The 21,868-nt window shown below is 47.1% G+C and overlaps 2 protein-coding genes across 9 annotated transcripts in view; one reads left to right on the forward strand and one right to left on the reverse strand.

Moving 5' to 3' along the window:
* LOC308486201 (uncharacterized protein) overlaps window positions 1-8,299 on the reverse strand; it is a 74,671-nt gene extending 66,372 nt beyond the window's left edge. For 2 of the 4 annotated variants that reach the window (XM_081022714.1, XM_081022708.1), the window contains exons 1-2: window positions 7,924-8,048; window positions 4,113-4,617 (exon numbers count right to left, since the gene is read on the reverse strand). In XM_081022714.1, the coding sequence (XP_080878840.1) occupies window positions 4,113-4,526 (414 nt within the window). In that variant the 5' untranslated portion in view covers window positions 4,527-4,617; window positions 7,924-8,048. Of the gene's footprint in view, window positions 1-4,112; window positions 4,618-7,923; window positions 8,049-8,228 lie in introns of those variants that run through there. The other 2 variants (XM_081022712.1, XM_081022711.1) reach the window with 2 other exon arrangements.
* LOC308486292 (uncharacterized protein) overlaps window positions 1-21,280 on the forward strand; it is a 72,848-nt gene extending 51,568 nt beyond the window's left edge. For 2 of the 5 annotated variants that reach the window (XM_081022987.1, XM_081022986.1), the window contains exons 2-4: window positions 17,163-17,307; window positions 18,355-18,499; window positions 18,970-21,280. In XM_081022987.1, the coding sequence (XP_080879113.1) occupies window positions 19,123-20,853 (1,731 nt within the window). In that variant the 5' untranslated portion in view covers window positions 17,163-17,307; window positions 18,355-18,499; window positions 18,970-19,122 and the 3' untranslated portion in view covers window positions 20,854-21,280. Of the gene's footprint in view, window positions 1-8,709; window positions 8,914-9,942; window positions 10,116-17,162; window positions 17,308-18,354; window positions 18,500-18,969 lie in introns of those variants that run through there. The other 3 variants (XM_081022985.1, XM_081022988.1, XM_081022989.1) reach the window with 3 other exon arrangements.
* The last annotated feature ends 588 nt before the right edge of the window (window positions 21,281-21,868 follow it).

The following is a 21,868-nucleotide window of genomic DNA, read 5'->3' on the forward strand; positions in this document are numbered from 1 at the left end:
TGCTTCTGACTGAAGCTCTTTCCACATTCCAAGCACTGATAGGGTTTCTCCCCTGTGTGAATTCTTTGGTGGGAAGTGAGATTGGCTTTCTGGCGGAAACCCTTTCCACATTCCAAGCACTGATATGGTTTCTCACCACCGTGAATTCTTTGATGGGAAGGGAGACCGGAGCTCACAGTGAAGCCCTTCCCACATTGGGAGCACTGTTATGGTTTCTCACCACTGTGAATTCTTGGGTGTGCCACGAGATTGGCACGGTGACTAAAGGTCTTTCCACATTCCAAGCACTGATATGGTTTTCCCCTTGTGTGAATTCTTTGGTGGGAAGTGAGATCGGCTCTCTGGAGGAAACTCTTTCCACAATCCAATCATTGATAGGATTTCTCCCCGGTATGAAGGCTTTGATGGGTAGCGAGATGGGCGCTTTTACAGAAGCTCGCTCCACGTTCCAAGCACTGTGAATTCTTTGGTGGGAAGTGAGATTGGCTCTATGGCAGTAACTCTTTCCACATTCCGAGCACTGATAGGGTTTCTCACCACTGTGAATTCTTTGATGGGAAGTGAGATTTTGCTTCCGACTGAAGCTCTTCCCACATTCCAAGCACTGATAGGGTTTCTCACCACTGTGAATTCTTTGATGGGAAATGAGACTTGCCTTCTGACTGAAGCTGTTTCCACAGCTCATGCATTGATAGGGTTTCTCCCCAGTATGAATTCTTTGGTGGGAAGTGAGACCGGAGCTCACAGTGAAACTCTTCCCACATTCTGAGCACTGATAGGGTTTCTCACCACTGTGAATCCTTTGATGGGCCGTGAGATTTGCCCTGTGATTGAAGCTCCGCCCACATTCCGAGCACTGATAGGGTTTCTCACCTGTATGAATTATTTGATGGGCTGTGAGATGGGTGCTTTGACTGAAGCTCTTTCCACACTCTCGGCATTGAAATGGCTTCTCCCCCCTGTGAATTCTCTGGTGCTTATGGAAGGTTGTGCTTGTATTAAAGCTTTCCCTACAATCCAAGCCCTGATAGGGTTTCTCCCTGCTGTGAGTTATTTGATGTGAAATGAAATGTGCACTCGTACTGAAGCTCTTTCCACATTCCAAGTATTTCAGTGGGTCCTCCCCTGTGTGAATTATTTCCTGTGAAGTGAGGCTTTCATTCCAACAGAGAGTTTTTCCCCATTCAGAGAACTGAGAGGGTTTCTTCTCAATAGCATTTCTTTGGTGGGTAGTCAAATGGGAACTGTGGCTGAAGCTCTCTCCACACTCCAAGAGTGGCAATGGCTTCTCCACTGTGTGAATTCTGTCATGGGCGTCCTCTCTCTCAATTTCCAAATCATCACCACCTGCAATGAAGAAATGGAGGGCCACTGTATTGAATATTGATCATTAACCCTTGTGATAGAGGAAGAATTCCATGCATCAACATTGCTGACCACACACTAGAGGTGGTCAGTGTTAGAAACAGAGATAGGACAGCTAAGACATAAAGAGGACCTTAAACCTAGGTTATGGGCTCAAAAATGGAATGTCCATATGCACTCTCTTATGACAAAAATACAAAGCTGAAAAGGAATGAACAGCAACTGAAATAATATGTTCATTTTTCACATGGTCTAGTCCTTCCCCTGCCCACCCCTCTGGGTTTTTAAGAAGGTCTCTCCTTCAGTCTTTAGAGAGTAGCTGGAAGTGGGGAGGCAGAAAAAGGTTCTTCTTTCCTTCCACTCTGCAGTTTTAATCCGAAATATTAGATTCTGTGAGCAGAGCTCAGAAACTGCTCGTGTCTATGACATTCCCTGTTGCAAAATGCGCCTAGCACCATGCGAGTTTCAGACACTGGAGGTGGTGGATGATTGTGTCTACCTAAGAAACCAACAACCTCTTCATTGATGCTGACCTAGACATGTGTACTGGCGAGGCACTTATGGCAATGGCTCACCTCTCCAAAAGAGTACAGTGGTACCTCTGGTTAAGATCTTAATTCGTTCCGGAGGTCCGTTCTTAACCTGAAACTGTTCTTACCCTGAGGTACCACTTTAGCTAATGGGGCCTACCGCTGCCGCCATGCCGCTGCCACACAATTTCTGTTCTCATCCTGAAGCAAAGTTCTTAACCCGAGGTACTATTTCTGGGTTAGCGGAATCTGTAACCTGAAGCGTCTGTAACCTGAAGTGTCTGTAACCCGAGGGACCACTGTATGGGTGAATGGGATGCTAACCAATACCAAGATGAAGGTCTATCAGGATTGTGTGTTGAGCAAGCTGCTTTGTGAAGTGAGTCATGGACAATTGCAACCATCAGAAACAACCCCTCAATGCCTTCCACAAGCTCTGTGTCAGGAAGATTTTGGGCAATACAAGGCAGGACAGTGTCAAACAAAGATGTGCTTTCCTAACCTCAAATTCCCAGCATGTTCCCATTCCATTCTCAGCAAGGTCTATGCTGGCTTGATCATGTCCACAGTCAAAACAGTCGATAGCCCTCCATTTAAGGTGAGTTTAGGGGGTATTAGAATCCCAGGTGCTGCAAATGGCCCTGTAGTGCTTCCTCAAAACCAGGGAGGCTTATCACAGAGAGAGATGCATGGAATTTCCAAAGACAGATTAGGATCCAGAAGGGAGCCTTACTGAGAGAGGCCATGATCCCATGATTCTCCTCCATGACTTCCTTATGCAGAGCTCTCTGGTCTGGATCCAGCAACGCCCATTCCTCGTCTGTGAAATGAACAGCGACATCTTCAAAGCACACTGGACCCTAAGAGAGAAATGAAAAGGTCCTCTTTAGAGAGCATAAAGATTATCTGCTACACATTGCTGTTTCTTTCTGCTCATTAAATGGTGTTTTGTTTCAATGGGATCGTCCTGCTGCACGTTTTAATTGTGGGTGCTGCTTTTAATGTCTTAGTCGAATTCTTTTCTTGTGTGATTTAGTGACGGACATTAATCTTTGTGTAAATGGAAGGAACTCTTCATTGTGTTCTTAAAATCCTTCTGTCTGTGCCAGATGGAAGGATCCCCTCTCTGCTCCCCATGTGCTGTTCTTCGGGGGGGGGGGTGGAGAGACGTTTCTGATGCCCTAAAGACAACTTCCAGAAGTGCACTGGGGGGAAAGGGGGGGAGGAGAAGGTGGGGAAAGCCCCATTGTGCAACTGATGTGACAGGATAGGTGAATCCTGGGAACTGTTTTTTAGGCTTTTTGAACTGCTTAGAAGTCTATTTTAGCATTCAGTGATAACTCTACAAATAAAACGACAATGACTTATGAATGATCTTATTGACCTTCAGAAGGTGAGTTAAGGCAAGGTGGCTGTTCCTTATTCTCAGGACATTAAGTTTCTCGAACGGCATTCGCAGCCTCTTCGCTTCTGTCTAGGCTGCCCTTGACAAAGATGCCTTAAGAGAAGCTTGGGCAGAAGCCAAGAGGAGGAGAGAGATTCCTTGGGGGCCAGAGGCACCCTGGCTGCCCCCCCCTCAGCCCCCTTCCCCACAGGGCTCACTCCCTCTACCTGAGCTGCTTCCACAACCGTTGCTTCTCCTTCCCCACCAGGAATAGATGGAAGAGGAGGTCTTGCTGGCATCATCTGGTCACCTGCAAGAGACAGAGGTAAGTGGGAAGCCAGGAGTGCAGCTGCTCTCCAAAAAGTCTCACCTTCTGAGTGCATCTGGACATTTGGACCCATTTCATAATTTAGTTGGGTTAAAAAATACATCTCCCTTCCTTGGTGCTCTTGGTGTCTTGCTCCCCCCCCCCCCAAAAAAAGAAAAAAGATGACAAGAACCCATGGATTCGTTTTGATATCCACAGAAAGGGACCAAACGGAGAACGGACTCCTTCCTTACCCAGCAGCCTTACTCTCGTGTCCAACAGAATCCTTTTGGTCTCAGAGGAATCTGGGCCCATTTCTGCAAACAGATCCTGTCTCTGAAATAGCAACAAAGTTTCAAAACAGAGAATATAAAGAAGAGTTAGAAAAGGAATGACAGAGGCAAAAACTGAAGGGCAATCTGATAGCATTCAATGGCTGCTTTCCAAAAAAAGGATGGAGAATTTTCAGATACCCTCACTCACGTTCGGAGCCCCTTTGGAGTATCCAGAGGAAAGTCTCTCTCACCTGCTGCTCTGCCTGCTTCTTCTCCTCTGCCTGACTCAGGAGGAAACCTTCGGCCAGGGCCACTGCCTGGGAACTGGTCTCCGCTCCACATTCCCTCACCCAACTTTCCATCTCCGGTGGAAGGACAGCCAGGAACTGCTCCAAGATCACCAGGTCCAGCATCTCAGCTTTTGTGTGCCTTTCTGGCTTCAGCCATTGATGGTAAAGGTTGTAGAGTCGGCAGCAAACCTCTCGAGGTCCTTTGGCCTCCTGGAAGCAGAACTGCCTGAACTGCTGGCTCTGCACCTCTGAGCGGAGAGTGTCCTCCTCACCCAGGATCTTCAGCACAGTTTTCCCCCAGAATCCTCCACTGCTCCCAGTTCTGATGGCATGGCCTCTTCCTGCTTCAGGGCCAGCTGAGTTTTTCTCATCCATCTCTGCTCTCAGGAAGACTCCAAGAGAGATGAAGGAATCCCTTGATCTTCTGCCAAGTTCTGTCTGTCTGAATTAGAGATCCTTGCAAATTCTACAAAGCAAATACATCATTCTGTTACAAAACTGACCTATTGCCTGGAAGAGAAAAATGTTCCGTGAGGAAGTATGTATGAGTCTTGGAAGAGTCAGCTCTGGACTGCACCACAACCCAGACTCTTGAGGTTTCTTTAGAAAGGAGAAGCAAAACGTATTTTTCGCTCCATAAGATGCACCTGACTATAAGGCACACCTAGTTTTTAGAAGGGGAATGCAAGAAAAAAAAATATTTTAAAGGGAGCGCTTGTAGGGATCAGATGAGATTACCATGTGGAATTATAAAATATACATCAAGCCATTGTGTCCACGATGAATGCATTGTGTTGACTGGGATTGATATATTGATGATAATTTCTGATTAAATCTCATAAGATTCTACATCCATGCCCTTTTTCCTCTACTGCCCATTTCTCTCTCTTCACAAGTCACGTACACACTTAGACAGGCAGGCGTCCTGGGTCCTCAAAGACAATGGGCAGTTTCGTCGATGTAGCTTTTCTGACATGTTAATCTTAGGATGTTAATCTTAGGGCCAGGAAACAGGTTTCACATTAAGGTGATAATGATCGCTGTCCTCCTGGCCATCCTTCTTATCACGTGTACTGATTGCTTATGACCTCCGGGGTTGCTGAATGCGCTCCTTTGTAGTTTTCATTCATTTACTCCAAAGTATGCATGCCTAACTAGTATTTATAGTTTAACTTTGTCCCCACTTGGGGTTTGTTTAAATGCTCAGAGGAAATCTGATTGGTTCTTACGAGCACTGTGTAAAAGATTCTTTTGCTAATAAAATGGCCTGGTGAAATGCGGCTAGTGAAAGGGAGTGTGGCTCTTGGGAGCTTTTCCGGGAGGTGGGGGAAGGGACTGAGGGGCTGGCCTCTGTCCCTTCCCCCACCTCCCACAAAAGCCAGCAAGAGCCGCACCCTCTTTAAAGGGTGCACGGCTCCTGCAGGCTTTTCTACGAGGAGGGAGAAGGAACTGACTGTCACTCCCTCCTCGGGGAAGAGTCCGCAAGAGCCGCGCGGAGCGTGTGTGCGACTCTTGGGGGCGTTTGCCGCCTGCATTCGCTCCATAAGACGCACACACATTTCCCCTTTTTAGGAGGGAAAAAGTGCATCTTATGGAGAGAAAAATACAGTAAGTCTCCCGCCCTCCTAGAGTGAAAGTGACCATGCAAAATGTGCAGGGAACTGCTGGTCTTTCTGAGAGATGAATCAGCCTGGTTGCCCCTGTCTTTCAGAGTTTTCAATCATGGAATGAAGTCAGAACTGTGATTGACAAGTGACTCATTTGTACTGAGTGTTATCTGAGCATTGGGGTTGGGGGGGGGGTTCCTAACCCAGGGTTCCTCAAGAGTTGCTCTCCTGCCCAAACCCATTTCAGAGAACATTTATTCCCTTATCTGGCTAACTCCTGAGGGCCAAATGACATGTGGGTGGGGTCAAAGGACAGCACTCAAAAGCAGATAAAGCGAGACTCGCCTTTCTATGCGCGTAATGTGTTTTCAACTGTTTTTATTGCTGTTTTTTAAATTTTGTAATCTGCTCTTGGAGAGTTGGATGACGGGCAGGGAACTAGCAATAATGATGATGATGTTACATTGCTTAACATGCCCCCTCCCCAGTCATGAATACTTGAGGGCACTCCTGGGTCCATCATGGTCGCTTGAGGCCCATGTTCAGCTCAGGCTAGTTCCCCACCCCACAGACCTTTCGGGACAGAGAGGACATGGCACTGGTCTTTCTTGCTCTGCACCAGATGGGATGGTTGCAACCCTCTCTGTGTGGAACTGCCCTTGAAGGCAACTCGGGAACTGGTCCAAAATGCAACAGCCAGATGATTGGCTGGGCTGCCTCTCTTTATGAAGGACTTTCGTCTCCCACCTCTTTGTCCAAAGAGATCAAGGCGGCATCCAGGGGTCTACCCCTCCCCACGGAGTCCCCCCACAACAAACACACTGGATTCCTGTTTTAAAAACGGTTGCACTGGTTGTTTCCTTTCCAGCAGGTCCTCTCCTGCTCTGAATCCCTTGGCTTGTGAGACCTCCAGTGGTGCTTTCATGGAACTACAGAGGTGGGTGGCACCCCAAGGATCATCTAGTCCAACCCCCAGCAATCTCAGAGGCCACGCTTGCATCTGGAGGAACTAAGTGTTAGAATATTTCCGTTCCACCTTAAGGGACAGGCATGACTGTTGTGTGCCACATGCCTGTTTACACTCCAGCACAGCTTGCTGGGAACTTCTGTTTGTGTACAGTGGTACCTCTGGTTACAGACGCTTCAGGTTACGGACACCGCTATCCCAGAAATATTACCTCGGGTTAAGAACTTTGCTTCAGGATGAGAACAGAAATCGTGCTCTTGCGGCGTGGCAGCAGCAGGAGGCCTCATTAGCTAAAGTGGTGCCTCAGGTCAAGAACAGTTTCAGGTTAAGTGCGGACCCCCAGAACGAATTAAGTACTTAACCCGAGGTACCACTGTATAGATTTTGCTTATGCTGTCTTGCTTTGGACATGAAGGAGAGCAGACATGATTCCTTTGTCCTGATGTGTGCTGAATAAACTGCTTGTAAATCTGCTCACACATGCCTCTCCAGCCACTTCTGTTGTGCGTTTACTCTGTTGAGTGTGCATGCCCAGCTTCTGAAGGCTGCTGAAGCTCGGGTCGCAGTTTCATGCTGATCCAAGGACTGGAGATCGCCCAGCACAGCTGGGGGCCTACCATTTGCCCCCAATTCCTTGGCTGCATCCCAACACTAAGCACTGGAGGAGAAAATGAGCCCTGCAGGATCAGGCCAGAGGGCTCCCTCCTATGCGGGAGACAGGGCAGAGGATTCCCCCATCGCCCTCTCCTCCTCCTCCTCCACGGATTGGCCTCCTCCTCTTTTAACGCCACCTTGATTGGTGGCCTCCCTGGCTCTTGTGGGAGGCAGTTCCACAGGTTTACTCTGCCCTGCAAGAGGAAGCGCTTTCTCTTCTCTGCCTTCCTTCCTTCCTTCTCCTTGCACAGGTGAGGTTTTAGGGACCAGGGTATATTTCATGTCCGGATGTTTCCATCCGCGGACCACCTCTGTTATACAAGGGGACTGATCCATACATCCGAATGGGGTTTATTTGCATGCATTTCCCCACTCCTGGACCCCAGACCCCTCCCCAAGGGGCCAGCAGCGCATCCATGCAAAGGAAGAGCAGAGCTGCCGCCCTCCTGCGACCCTCCCCGCCCTGGCTTGCCCCCCTCTCGCCATGCAGCGCTGGGACCCCCGCTCTCCCCATGGGCCCTATGTTGGGAGAGAGGAGACTCACCGGATCCCAGCAGGCGCCTCCAGGCAGCCTCTGCAGAGCCGAACCAACGGGACCCCCACACGCCCGACGTCTTGCAGGAAAGGGAGGGGTTGGGCTTTCGCTCCGGAAAGTCTTACTTACTTTGCCCCCCCCCCCCGTCTTACTTTCCTGTCTAGGAATCTAGCTCGTTTCCGTTTAACCCTTGGCAAGCCGAGCGCACCCAACTCACGCCTCTCCCTCTTTCGAGAGGCGGAGCATCGCGCACCAATGGCATCCCGAGAAGGCGGAGGAGGAGAGGTTTATGGATTACTTCCGGCAAGGGATACATTCAGTTTTGGACAGCAGCTGAACGGCCCTCTAACAGGTGGTCCCTGCTGGAACACGGGTCCTAAGAAATCTTCACTGGCTCCCGGTCCGTTTCCGAGCACCATTCAAAGTGTCGGGGCTGACCTTGAAAGCCCCAAATGGTCTCAGCCAGAGGAAAACATTTCCGCAAAAAGATCAAAACATGTAGCCGCAGGTGATACAATAGGAGCCTTTCTGCAAATGGCCTTTGCAACACAACTCACTGGATGGTAACAAAGTATACACGTTTGCCTCTTTGAAACGTAGCCCCGTTTCCTCAATGAATCCACCCATTTCTGGATGAAATGTAACTTCTGCCAGTAAAGCTGAGCTGTAATAGTAAGGAGAGCAAAACAGCAGCCCTGTCTGACCCCAGTCACGTGGCAGGAGATTCATCATGAGCCCCCCCCCACGTGAGATGGGTATGACATCATGGATGATCCAATGATGATCCACATGATCCAAGCAGACTGGTCCAAAGAGCAGATCTCTACGCCTGAATGAAACGGGTCTGCGGTGATGGAATCTGGAGTCAAGAAATCCGCCCTTTCCAGTGATCTCTCAGGCTGGCCAGGAAAAGGCAGGGAGCAGGAATCGTCAGGCATCCCGATTGACAGACTTGTCATGTTGCCAAAACACGAACTCGGAGTCTGATCTGATTTCCGTGTACAACGCATTTTGTGACGCAACCGGGGATGTTTTTGGGGTGCTCTCTCTGTGACGGGGGGGGCTACTATCTGAGGGTGTACAAATTGCAACGCGCTTTAGTTCTGGGCTGCTTTACTCCTCGCATGGGGGGGGGGGGGGCTCGGCGCGCAAACAGATCAACAGCTGCCTTGCTTTCTTCCTGGCCTCATTGTGTTACTTCTGACGGAGACACACGGAAATTAATGAATGTTAGAATGATGCTGGATTGAAGTTAAGTGGTTTCTAGCTGTATTGGTATAAAAGAATATGAAAAGAATTGGATTTTTAACAGGTAAATTAATGTTATAATATACTAAGATTAAAGATCAGGATAAAATAAGGAGGGAAAGGAATTGCTGAACTAATAAATTGAACTGGAATACAAAAAGGGGAGGTATGAGGAGGTCCGGGAAACAAGTAAATGAAAGATAAGTGATGAAAAGTTTGAATTGTTTTTAACTATTTTTACTTTGTATTTTTTCCTTTTTCTTTTTCATTTTGTAATATTGTAAAAATCTTAATAAATATTTATAAAAATAATAAAAAAGACACACGGGAGGCATTTTACCTGGGTGTCGGGGGTGTGTGTGCAAAACCAAAGCCACTTTTTTCCCCTAACACAGGAGTCACAGAGCCCAACCCGCTGCTCAATGTGCACCAATACCTAAAACATGGAATGGATTTAAGATCATGGCGTGGGGTGCGAGGGGAGGGACGGATTTTGCAATGTAAACATTGGGGGGGGGGACCGCACTTTGCAAATGGATTGCCGAGATCAGCCCCTCTCCCGCTCTCCTCATCCCCTGAACGAAGAAGGGAGGGGGGAACCTTCCTCTCCTTCGCCCCCCTCAATTCCTCCCTTCCTGGTACATCCTTCTCTCACCCCGCCCCCACAACCCCAAATCCCTCCACCATGCGCTGCACCTCTTCCTCCTCCTCCTCCTCCTCCTCCTCCTCCTCCAATCCGGCTTCTGTTTCCGGAATGAGGGGAGAGAGCCCCCCTCCCAAACTGCCTGCTTTTCCCGCAAGTAGAGCTTCTGCGCCGGATTGCTGCTCTGCGGCGTAGCTCTAGGGGAGCGCGCTTTGGAAAGGAAAGGCGGGGCGTCATGGGAGGGGACCCCCCCCCCCCGCCCGTGGATGTTGCAGGAAAGGAAAGGAGAATCGGGAGCGAGGACAAAGAGGTAAAGGGCTCGCGGGGTGGGGGGGAGAGGGGAGAAAAGGACCCAGAGACCCCCGCCAGCTCCCCAAAGCGACTTTCATGGACACCACCGGCAGGGCCTGGATCCCTGGACGTGTGCTGCGAAGGGGGCTTTCCTTGGCCCCTTAGGCGCCTTGGCAGCGGTGGACATGGGACACCTACGCAGGGGGTCCCCACGAGGGCCCCCTTTCCCCGTTTCCCCCGCGCAGGCATCCCTGGGATCCTGTGGGCTCCGCACGGATAAAGGCGGGCCATGAAAGGGTTAACGGGCGTGAGGGACGCCTGGATAGAGACCCCCCTGTCCCTAATCTGCTCGTCTTGGGGTGGCCCCTCAGGGTGGAAAGATGGGGGATGAGGGCTGAGCCGCGCCAAGGAGGGGCTTTGGATGCAGGGGAGACTCTGGAACAGAGGGAGGGAGTGAAGTGGGGAGGGGGGAGCACCCCTGGGGCAGCGAAGGGCAGCATTGGGGGGGGGGGGGAGATCGGAAACCAGTCTTTGGGGAGACTTCTCCATGGTGGCGCCTACGGGGATTTTCTGGAGGGGCCGCCTTGGCTTCTCCCTCCCACCTAGGAATCGGCCACCCCTTCAAGGCAGCCAGAGGGATCCCTGGAAAGTGGGGGGTCATGTTCCCCACCCCTTCCTTCCTGCAACCTCCATCCTCTTCCCATAAGCCCCTGCCCTGTCCAGGAAGAGAGGAGGGGAGAGGCCTTCTCAGAAGCAGCTCTTCGTTTCCGCAATCCCACCCAGGAGGCAGCCAGAAACCTTTTCCTCTCTCTCAGGCTTCCATCTTTAAGTTTCTCTTCCACTGCATGGTTCCAGTACAAATAAAAGACCATAAAACATCAGACATTAAAATCCTCCCGATAGAGGGTTGCATTCAGCTGTCTTCTAAATGTCAGAATGTTGCCCATTTCCTCACCCTCAGCCTGCTTCCCTGTAACTTCTGTTAAGGAAAAATCTAGGTGCGAGGCTCTTCAGTCACCCAGCTGGTCGGGCAGAGCCCGCGGGTCCCTGCAGAATAAAGGAAGGAGTCCAGCCGACCGGAGCAAATAGCTGTAGACCAAAGTTTCTTGCGCAATAGGTTCAAAGAGCAAATTTTGAACCCCGAGGATGGGGTGACAAAGACTTTTAAAACTTTCCCACCACATCCCAGAATACAGTTCGAAGGGGAGGGGTTAACCTTGGCAAACATGTCCAGACAAGTCCTTGGTACAAGATTAGCATAAGCAGACATGGCAGGGCAAGACTCAGGTATAAGATTATTATTATTATTTTTTAATAATCTTTATTGCTTTTAAAACTTACAAGAAAAGAAAAAAGAAGAAAAGAGGTGAGAGAGGAAGACAAAATAGAGCAGAGAAGAAAAAAAAGAAAAGAAAAAACAATACAATAAACAATACAAAACACAACCTTAACACGCTAAACTAAACAAAGCAAAACAACAACAATTTAAAAACATATACCATACCATTTCATCACTCTATCTTTCATTCCCTTATTTCATCAACCTCCTCTCACCTCCCTTTTTGTATTCCACTTCTATTACTTGTTTCAGCAATTCCTTTTCATCTTTCTCTATTTTTATCATGATGAATATCTTAACATATTTTTTACCTTATTTTCCATTAATACTGAAATACTTATTTATACTTAACTCCTTATAACATTTCTGCTAAAGCCATAAAGTTTCATTCCAACAATTTTCTAACACTCATTAAATTTACAATATTTCTATATATAAACTTTAAACTTTCCCAGTCTTCTACCACCATCTCTTCTCCCTGGTCTCAGATTCTGCCAGTCATTTCCATCCATTCCATATAGTTCATCAACCTGGAGATCTTCTGTCCGAGGCTCTTAAATCTTTTCCAAGTCCCTTCTGCAGTTTTTCTTCATATTCTTTGATGCTGAAGATGCTGAAGCGCAGGTCTTGGGGGGGCCCCGACCCAACCATGCCCCCATTCCCTCTCGACAGGCCAACCAACTCTCCACAGCTAAAACCAGTGTCCATACAATATCTCAAATCATGTTTCAAGGCTCCCCCAGATCCAAAGGCCCCCACAACTCCAATCACCTCCTGACCCAGATTCAGGACCCAAAGGTCAGCAAATCTCTGCATGAAAGAGTCTATCCAACCTTCCTTCTCCAATTCAAGCAGGGCTCCAATCTTCAAATTCTGACTTTTTCTATATTCATTCATAAAAGGCCTCCACTTATAGTCCTCAATTTGCCTCTGTAAAACTGGGGCTTCCACTTGTATTATTTTAGGTTCAACAACACCAACATTCTCCTTCGTCTTCTCCCCAGTTTGTCCTGTCAAAGTAGGTTCCTGTGTCAAATCCTGAACAATTTCTGTATTAATGATCACTTTTTGTCCCAAATTAATCACTTTTTGTCCCAAGTTCTCAAGTTTGGTATTCATAGCATCCGTATTCTTTTGGAGCTGTTCTAACGAATAGCTTATCTTACATAATACAGTCACTAAGGCTCCTTCTGTCAACATTCTTAAAATCCAAGGTCAATCTCTGATTCACACACTTCTTATCTTGCAGCTGGAAAAGCCCCAGCTCCACTCTTGTAACAGTTTCAAAAGCTCCCTCTAGAGGGAAACAGTCTCCACTTGTATCAATCCTTTCAAACACAATTTAAACTATAAATTTAGTTTCAGTTTTCAGTTACTTTTCCTGCTTTTTAAACGCAGATGAGGACAATGGAAACAATATATTTCTCTTATTTAGCTAGCTGTCAAAAAACGTCACTCTTTCTGGCAGCCCGTTTCCAGGTTCGGAGCAGTGGTAATTTGGTTTTTCACTCTCTCCTGCAGGCTCACTAGGTCCAAAATTTTCCCCCTCTTCTCCTGCTTCCAAGGGGGGGTTAATAGTTTTAACCGATGGAGATTTAATCCTTTACAAAAATAAACTTTCCAAGGCTTTAACTTGCAACTTCTTTGCTTCAATCTATTTACAAAAAAGGAAGGCGGACTTCCTGTTTAGAACCTTCCCGTTTCGATGCCAAATTAATGAATTTAAGGATCCAATTTTCCGTTCTACTCACGGGTAGTTGTTTAAAATCCAATTGTCCACAGGAAAAAGTCAGCGCTCTCCGGCAACAGCGATGCGGCTTCACTCCATGAAAGAAGCAGTCAATTCGAAGCACCGCGCCACTCACCCCACTTCGCTCCGGATCCCCAAATCAGGGTTTCCCCACGAGTAGGGGAGGCACAAAGGGTGCCAGCCGAATCCCAAGTTCACAAGCTTCTCCCACCTGTGATTTCAGTGGGTCTCCGCCTTCACCGTGGCAGTCAGACCCTAATTTCCACGGAGCAAATTCCTCCCAATCGGAGGAACTCCGCCATTGCCTGGAGGCGCCAACCCAGAAGTCAACTCAGGTATAAGATTAGCATAGACAAATATGTCTTTTTTTAAAAAAAAAAAATTATTTTTATTAACAGACCAATCATATCAAATCACATAAATTCCAAATTACAGAGCCTAATTTTAAATTTTGTTGGGGGTACCCATATTTCAAGTTCCAAAAGGGGTCCAATCCTCTTATTGCTACTGCTTTAAAAGTCCACAAATCTGTCCAAATAATGTTCAAAATTCTGTCCAATCCTTTCTTGCTGTTTTCCACATCTCTTCTAGTTGTTTTCATATATTTTCCCTCTCTCTTTCTCTTTGTGGCCTCTGATTGTCTCCATAAGCAGGTTCAAACAAATTTGTATTCCTGTGTGGGTTTTTCCATTCGTCCAAGAGTCGTATTTCAGACAGCCGCCGTATTTCATCGCTTCCATAAAGAAAAGCATTCTTGCTGTCTACTTATTCACTTTTCGCAGGTTTGTCCCTCTTTCTCAGTCCTCGAGGAGATTCTACCAGGTTCTACCAGGAATCCAGTGTGAAAACAAAGCTTCCTCCTCCCGATAAATCTTTCGACAAGACCCGTCAAAATGGCAACTTCCTTTTTGTTGCTGCGCCATCAAAAGCCCTTGTTCTTTTTCTCGATCTCACATGTCAAGCTTTTGGTAGTAAATTATTTCCACACAGTTTTTAATCATCCTGCTTAGGTAGGTTATGCAGCGGTTCTTTTTGAGAAGGGGTTATTGAAGAAAAGAAAAAAAGTTTCTCCCCCTCCATCCAGTCCCACTCCAGCATACTGAACCTGATGTAATTTCTTCATGATGTATTCCGTTAAATCCAAACCCGTTACTCTCGTTTCACAAAGGCCACTTCAGTTAGCAGTTTTCACTCCCGTTCTTCACTTGAAATATGTACATTTGCTTCATTTCCAATTAAATATCTCGAGCTTATGCAAACCAGTGCGCGATCAGAGACAGCGTCCGGGAGAGCCGGACTCCACCCGAGGGCTTTATGCCTAGTGCCCTCACCCCCTTCTTTCGAATCTGGGGGTGAATTATGGGCACAGCAGGCAAGGCAGTCCCCCCATTCCCTTGGGGGGGCAAGGGAGGCTGCATACTCCCATCACAGCCTCTTAATTACCTCGTGTGGGTCGGAGAGATGTTATTGTCAGCCATCTTCCAATTCGCCCCCTGGTGGCCCCCCCCCGCATAGACAAATATGTCTTAAGTACCCATCACCCAAAAGTACAATCAAGGTTCCTTTGCATGTCTGGAGCCTGAGGCGAGTCAGGTGATGAGATTTGGCTTCCTTTGGCTAACAATGAGCCCAGCAATTTTCACCTCTGAGAACTTCCTGGAGTCCTTTTGCCAGGGGAAAATAGCTTTGGAATGGGGGGAACTGGGAAAGGAGATGATTTTATATTATTTTTAAAGTTAGGTGACTTCCCTGAGCTGTCAAGTTGGAAGGATATATTCAGGCATAATATTTGTAATATTTAACTTTAAAGATGTGCCCCCCCCCCCGTAATTTCCGTAACACTTTGCTTCTTGCATGGGGGGGCGGGAATCAGCAGAAGACCTTCGAAGGAGGACCTCCCTGTCCAGACTGAGCGATGGGGGTGGAGATGCTCCTTCAGGTCCACAGGGCCGAGGCTGTTGAGGGCTTCAGGTTGCAGATCTTGCTGCTCCATAACGATCTCATTCAGCAAATAAATTTATTACTGAAGGCAAAGAAGAATAACAGGATTCAAAAAATAGCAAAAACTTAACTTACGTAAAACCCTAACTTAGCATACCAAAACAGCACTCAAGTAAGAATCACACATGCGGAGTAGAGAAATAGAAGACTAGGAAGTGGGACCAGGCGCCTTTCGGCCTTGTAATTTATATTCTATTAAATGTCAGAGTAACCTTGGGGCTGGATAACAAGCCTGGCTCACTCCAGTTTAAACCAGCTTCATCTGGTTCCCCAAAACAAGAAAGGTTCTTCATAACCTCATCGCAACTTATCCCACCACCAGCTCTCAGCAAAAAGAAACTGCCGAGTTTCAGGAAGCCTGCATTAGATCAACACTTTTCTATGCCTGGAAAATGCAACCATGACACTTTAAAGGTCAGCACCAACAGTTTGAATTGTGCTTGAAAATGTGCTGGGAGCCAGGTAAGGTCCTTTAGGAGCAGTGATATGTGGGCTCGGCGCTGCTCCCATTCAGTTGCAGTTTCTGGGTCACCTTTAAACGTAGCCCCATGTAGACCACATCGCAGTAGTCCAAGCGGGAGATAACCAGATCATGCACCACTCTGGCGAGACAGTCTGCGGGGAAGGAGGGTCTCAGCCTGCGTTCCAGATGGAGCTGCTAGACAGCTGCCCTGGACACAGAATTGACCTGTGCCTCCATGGTCAGCTGTGAGTCCAAAATGACCCCTAGGCTGCACACCTGGTTATTTAGGGGCACAGTTACCCCATCAGGACCAGGGGGTCCCCCACACCTGCCCACCCCCTGTTTCCCAGGGACAGCACTTCTGTCTTGTCAGGATTCAAGCTCAATCTGTTAGCCACCATCCATCTTCAAACCACCTCCAGGCACCAACACAGGGCATTCACCACCTTCACTGATTCCGATTTAAATGAGAAGAAGAGCTGGGTATCACCCACATACTGGTGATCACCCAGCCAAAACCCCTGATGATCTCTCCCAGCAGCTTCATGTAGATATTAAAAAGCATGGGGGAGAGGACGGAGCCCTGAGGCACCCCACAAGTGAGAGCCCAGGGGTCTGAACACTCATCCCCCAACACCACTTTCTGGACATGGCCCAGGAGGAAGGAGGGGAACCACTGCATAACCATTTCCCCAGCTCTCCTAGGGGGTTCAGAAGGACACCATGCCAAAGGTCTCCAAAGCCACTGAGAGATCTAGCAGAACCAGGAAACAGCTTTCCCCTCAGACTCTAGCGCATGCGAGATCATCATCCAGCGCAACCAGCGCAGTTTCAGTCCCATCATGAGGCCTGATTCCCAATTGGAAGGATCATGGTGGCAGAAGCTTTCCTGGTCCTGCACCCCCAAAAGCTCCAGGCACAATATTTCATTAGCTTTGAAGGGGCCATCCAATACTTGGTGGTCTTTTCTTCAAAATACAAATATTCTGAATACTTTTTAATTGATGTATGATGTAAATAGCGCTTCTGTTTTCCTTGTTCCACATCAGAGAGACTTTGATACACAGGTCTGAGTTCATCGCTCCCCCTGAAACTGCTGTGTTAGCAGCACTGCCTGGGCAGTGTGTTTGGGGGTCCAGGGCTGCCTAGACAAAAAGACCCCCTTCTCACCCTGGCTTATATGGTCCCAAGGAAAGCAGAGCAGTACGTTAGGCACCAGCTTGGCTGCAGGAGTGGCTGGAAGGAAGTGTGCAGGGCACCATCCAACCGTCTTAGAGACGGTGCCACTCTGGATTTGTGTAGGTTTTCCTCTATAGCCTTTTCTTCTCCTGACGATAACTCAAAAGGAAGTGAAGGAGTGCACCAAAGTATTACGACCAGAGTTTTCCTTCTCGAGGAGCTCCCTTCCCAGGTTGATGAGCCCCATCTGCCCTCACTTTCCTCTGCAGAATGGGCTGAATCTGCCTTCTTGACTGTGGGATTCACTGTTGTTCTCATCCTCTCCATCCACCAGGTCCTTTCTTCACCTGCAACAGAATTCCCTAATACACCAAGGATTTGAGACCCATCATCTATCCTCACCTGCTTTCGCTGGCCGGTTGAAGCCGTTCCTGGGATTGTGGCCCCTATTCCATCCTGACAGTTTCTGGAAGCCACAGGTGAGAGCTGAGTGCAGGGTGGGGACCAATGGTGGGTAGATTACCCCAGAAGGTGCACAACATGTCCCCCATCAATATCATGACATCGTATGATATTTAAGACAGAAGAGGAATAAATTCATGTCCCCAGAAATAACACACTTTCAGGGAATTAGTGAATCAATACTAGATTTTCAAGGTACTACATATTCCACTAAGTACAGTTTATCTATTTGCCTTGAATATCCTGCTTTTCAGTGTCCTTCTTTTAGGATAGTCCTGCGTCAGAAGACGGGCACAAGATCAGACAGCACATCATTCTTTAAAAAATCATGCTGCTTTATTAACATTGATTGAGAATTATGAAAGTTGCTCATGAATTACTATCATTTGATGACATTGCAACTTCATTTCCTAAAAATTGGGAACATGGGTAGGAGGTGAGGGAATGTTGGAGACGTTGAAATAGGAGAAGGTGCTAATGGAGCTTGATGTGTTCTCTTTCCCTTAGTTCTCTTCCTTGAAACCCAACAGGATTTCCTTTCCTCACACTCTGAAGAAGGTGATGGAGTAGACACTCAGAACTCCAGGGGATGGGGCACCTTTAGTTTCATTAGGAATAGACATTTCAATGTGTGAAATGCGGAATATGCTTCATTAAATGAGCACACATAGTTCACATCAACGACCTCCAACAGAGGAGAAACCACATAAATGTATGGAGTGTGGAAAGAGCTTCAGTCAGAGTGGACACCTCAATATACATCAACAGACACACACAAGAGAGAAACCATTTAAATGTATGCAATGTGGAAAGAGCTTTAGTGATGCCACGGTGCCACTCTGGATTTGTGTAGGTTTTCCTCTATAGCCTTTTCTTCTCCTGAAGATAACTCAAAAGGAAGTGAAGGAGTGCACCAAAGTTTTACGACCAGAGTTTTCCTTCGTGATGGGCTTCCTTCCCAGGTTGATGAGCCCCATCTGCCCTCACTTTCCTCTGCAGAATGGGTAGAATCTGCCTTCTTGACTGTGGGATTCACTGTTGTTCTCCTCCTCTCCATCCACCAGGGCCTGCCTTCACCTGCAGCAGAATTCCCCAACCCACCAAGAATTTGAGACCCAGCAGCTATCCTCACCTGGTTTTGGCGGCCGGTTGAAGCCGTTCCTGGGATTGTGGCCCCTATTCCATCCTGACAGCTTCTGAAAGCCACAGGTGAGAGCTGAGTGCAGGGTGGGGACCAATGGTGGATAAATTACCCCATAAGGTGCATGACATTTCCCCCACCAAAGGTACTACCGCTCCCCTAACACCCCATGACATCGTATGATTATGATATTTAAGACAGTCCATCAATAAATAAATACTACATTTTCAAGGTACTACATATTCCACTAAGTACAGTTTATCTATTTGCCTTGAATATCCTGCTTTTCAGTGTCATTTTAGGATAGTCTTGCGTCAGAAGATGAGCACGAGATCAGACAGCACATTATTTTTAAAAAAATTAAGCTGCTTTATGAACATTGGTTGAGGATTTTGAAAGTTGCTCATGAATTACTATCATTTGATATTGGAACTTCACTTCCTAAAAACTGGGAACATGGGTAGGAGGTGAGGGAATGTGGGAGACGCTGATATAGGAGAAGGTGCTAATGGAGCTTGATGTGTTCTCTTTCCCTTAGTTCAACTTCCTTGAAACCAAAACAGGATTTCCTTTCCTCCCACTCTGAAGAAGGAGATGGAGAAGACAGTCAGAACTCCAGGGGATGGGTCACCTTTCTCCCCCATTAGGAATAGAAATTAAAATGTGTGAAATGCGGAATATGCTTCATTGAATGAGGACACATAGTTCACATCAACAAACTCCAACAGGGGAGAAACCATTTAAAGGTATGGAGTGTGGGAAACGTTTCACTGATAGTGGAAAACTTAGAACAAATCAGCGGACTCACAAGGGCAAGAAAGGATTCCAATGCAGGGAGTGTGGGAAGAACTTCAGTCAAAATGGACACTTACGTTTACATCAACAGATTCACAAAGGTGAAAAACCTTTTAAATGTCTGGAGTGCGGAAAGAGCTTCAGTTTCAATGGAAGCCTTAGAAGACACCAACAGATTCACATGGGGGAGAAACCATTTAAATGTATGGAGTGTGGAAAGAGCTTCTATCGGAGTGATACACTTAGAATACATCAATTGACCCACACAGGGGAGAAACCATATAAATGTATGGCGTGTGGAAAGAGCTTTAGTGATAATGGAAAGCTTAGAATACATAAACGGACTCACACAGGGGAAAAACCATTTAAATGTATGGAGTGTGGAAAGAGCTTCAGTCAGAATGGACACCTTAGAAAACATCAATGGGCTCACATGGGGGAGAAACCATTTAACTGCCTGGAGTGCGGAAAGTGCTTCAGTCAGAATGGAGACCTTAAATTACACCAGCGGATTCACACAGGGGAGAAACCATTTAAATGTATGGAGTGTGAGAAGAGCTTCAGTCAGAATGGACACCTTAGAAAACATCAACAGACTCACATGGGGGAGAAACCATTTAACTGCCTGGAGTGCGGAAAGAGCTTCAGTCAGAGTGGAAGCCTTAGAACACATCAACGGACTCACACAGGGGAGAAACCATTTAAATGTCTGGAGTGTGGAAAGAGCTTCAGTCAGAGTGGAGGCCTTAGAACACATCAACGGACTCACACAGGGGAGAAACCAATTAAATGCCTGGAGTGTGGAAAGAGCTTTAATGATAATGGAGGCCTTAGAACGCATCAACGGACTCACACAGGGGAGAAACCATTTAACTGCCTGGAGTGCGGAAAGTGCTTCAGTCAGAGTGGACACCTCAATATACATAAACAGATTCACACAGGGGAGAAACCATTTAAATGCCTGGAGTGCGGAAAGAGCTTCCCTAACAGTGGATATCTCAATATACATAAACAGATTCACACAGGGGAGAAACCATTTAAATGTTTGGAGTGCGGAAAGAGCTTCAATTTCAATGGAAACTTTAGAGAACATCAACGGACTCACACAGGGGAGAAACCATTTAAATGCCAGGAATGCGGAAAGTGCTTCAGTCAGCATGGAGACCTTAGAAAACATAAACGGACTCACACAGGGGAGAAACCATATAAATGTATGGAGTGCGGAAAGAGCTTCAGTTTCGATGGAAACCTTAGAACACATCAACGGACTCACACAGGGGAGAAACCATGTAAATGCATGGAGTGCGGAAAGAGCTTCATTCAGAATGGAGACCTTAGAAAACATCAACGGACTCACACAGGGGAGAAACCATATAAATGTATGGAGTGTGGAAAGAGCTTCAGTCAGAATGGAGACCTTAGAACACATCAACGGACTCACACAGGTGAGAAACCATTTAAATGCATGGAGTGTGGAAAGTGCTTCAATCAGAGTGGACACCTCCGTATACATCAACGGACTCACAAAGGGGAAAAACCATTTAAATGCATGGAGTGTGGAAAGAGCTTCAGGCAGAGTGCACACCTTAGAGGACATCGGCAGACACACAGGGGAGAAACTGTTTAAATGTATGGCGTGTGGTAGGTGCTGCAGTCAGAGTGGAACCCTTGATTTATGTCAAGAAACTCGCACAAAAGACAAACCTTATAAATATCAGGAAAGTAGATAGAGGTTCAGTCCTAGTGGAAGTTCTAAATCAACAGACTCACAGACAGGAAGAACTTTAGGAGTTGAAATCCTACAAACCATCAACAAACTCAAAGAGGAGAAGCAATTTATATGAAAAGACTGCAAAAAGTGCTTTATTTATAATGGACTGATCAAGGAACATCCAGGGACTCTCACATGGAAGAACCCATTTTGATGTCTGGAGTGTGGGACATCTTCCTCTCAGAGTCCACTCTTTTCTTCACAGAAATGAACTCAGCAGGAAATCAGTCATTAACACATGTTGTGTATGTGAAGTTCTGGTATTTATGTGTTAACTGTATAGTAATGAAATATAGAAGGCAATGTCAAACAATGTGATTATAATCTAAGATCTAAAGTACCTTTCGATAGAGAAGCGGTGAGGGTTTATCTGGATTGCTGGGGGTCAGTGAGGGCTGGGCGATATATTGTCCCATACTGGTTTCTAGACCACATCATGATAACCTTCCAAAAACAACTGATATGGCAAGACCCCACAGATTACAGTGTGTGTTTCTGGGATGCTGATTTGTCTGGAAGCAGCCGGCAGAAAGCTTTGCTTCATGAAGCCCCTGCAGACTCCGAGTTCCTGACTTCCCTCCCAGGCGACAGGAAGCGAAAGACACACCTCCATTGCCCTGTGTCCTTCCAGCGTCTTTCTTCCCATGCTCCCTTCTGCCGGATTGTGTGCCTGACTTAGATATCCTGTGTGCTGTATTTTTTTACTCCTGAAACTGGATTTGCTCTCAGGAGCAAAGTTTTGTGCCTCATTGGGAACCCAGTGAGAACTGTATGCTTTGAAAGCTCAGTGAACTATTACTGAAGAAGTCCTGCTGCCTCTGTGTGTGTTTTTGACCTCAGCATGGGAATTGCTCTACACGTGGCCCCTAGC

The sequence above is a fragment of the Podarcis pityusensis genome (assembly GCF_964106645.2).
Source record: "Podarcis pityusensis genome assembly, chromosome: 10".
Classification (NCBI taxonomy): Eukaryota; Metazoa; Chordata; class Lepidosauria; order Squamata; family Lacertidae; genus Podarcis; species Podarcis pityusensis.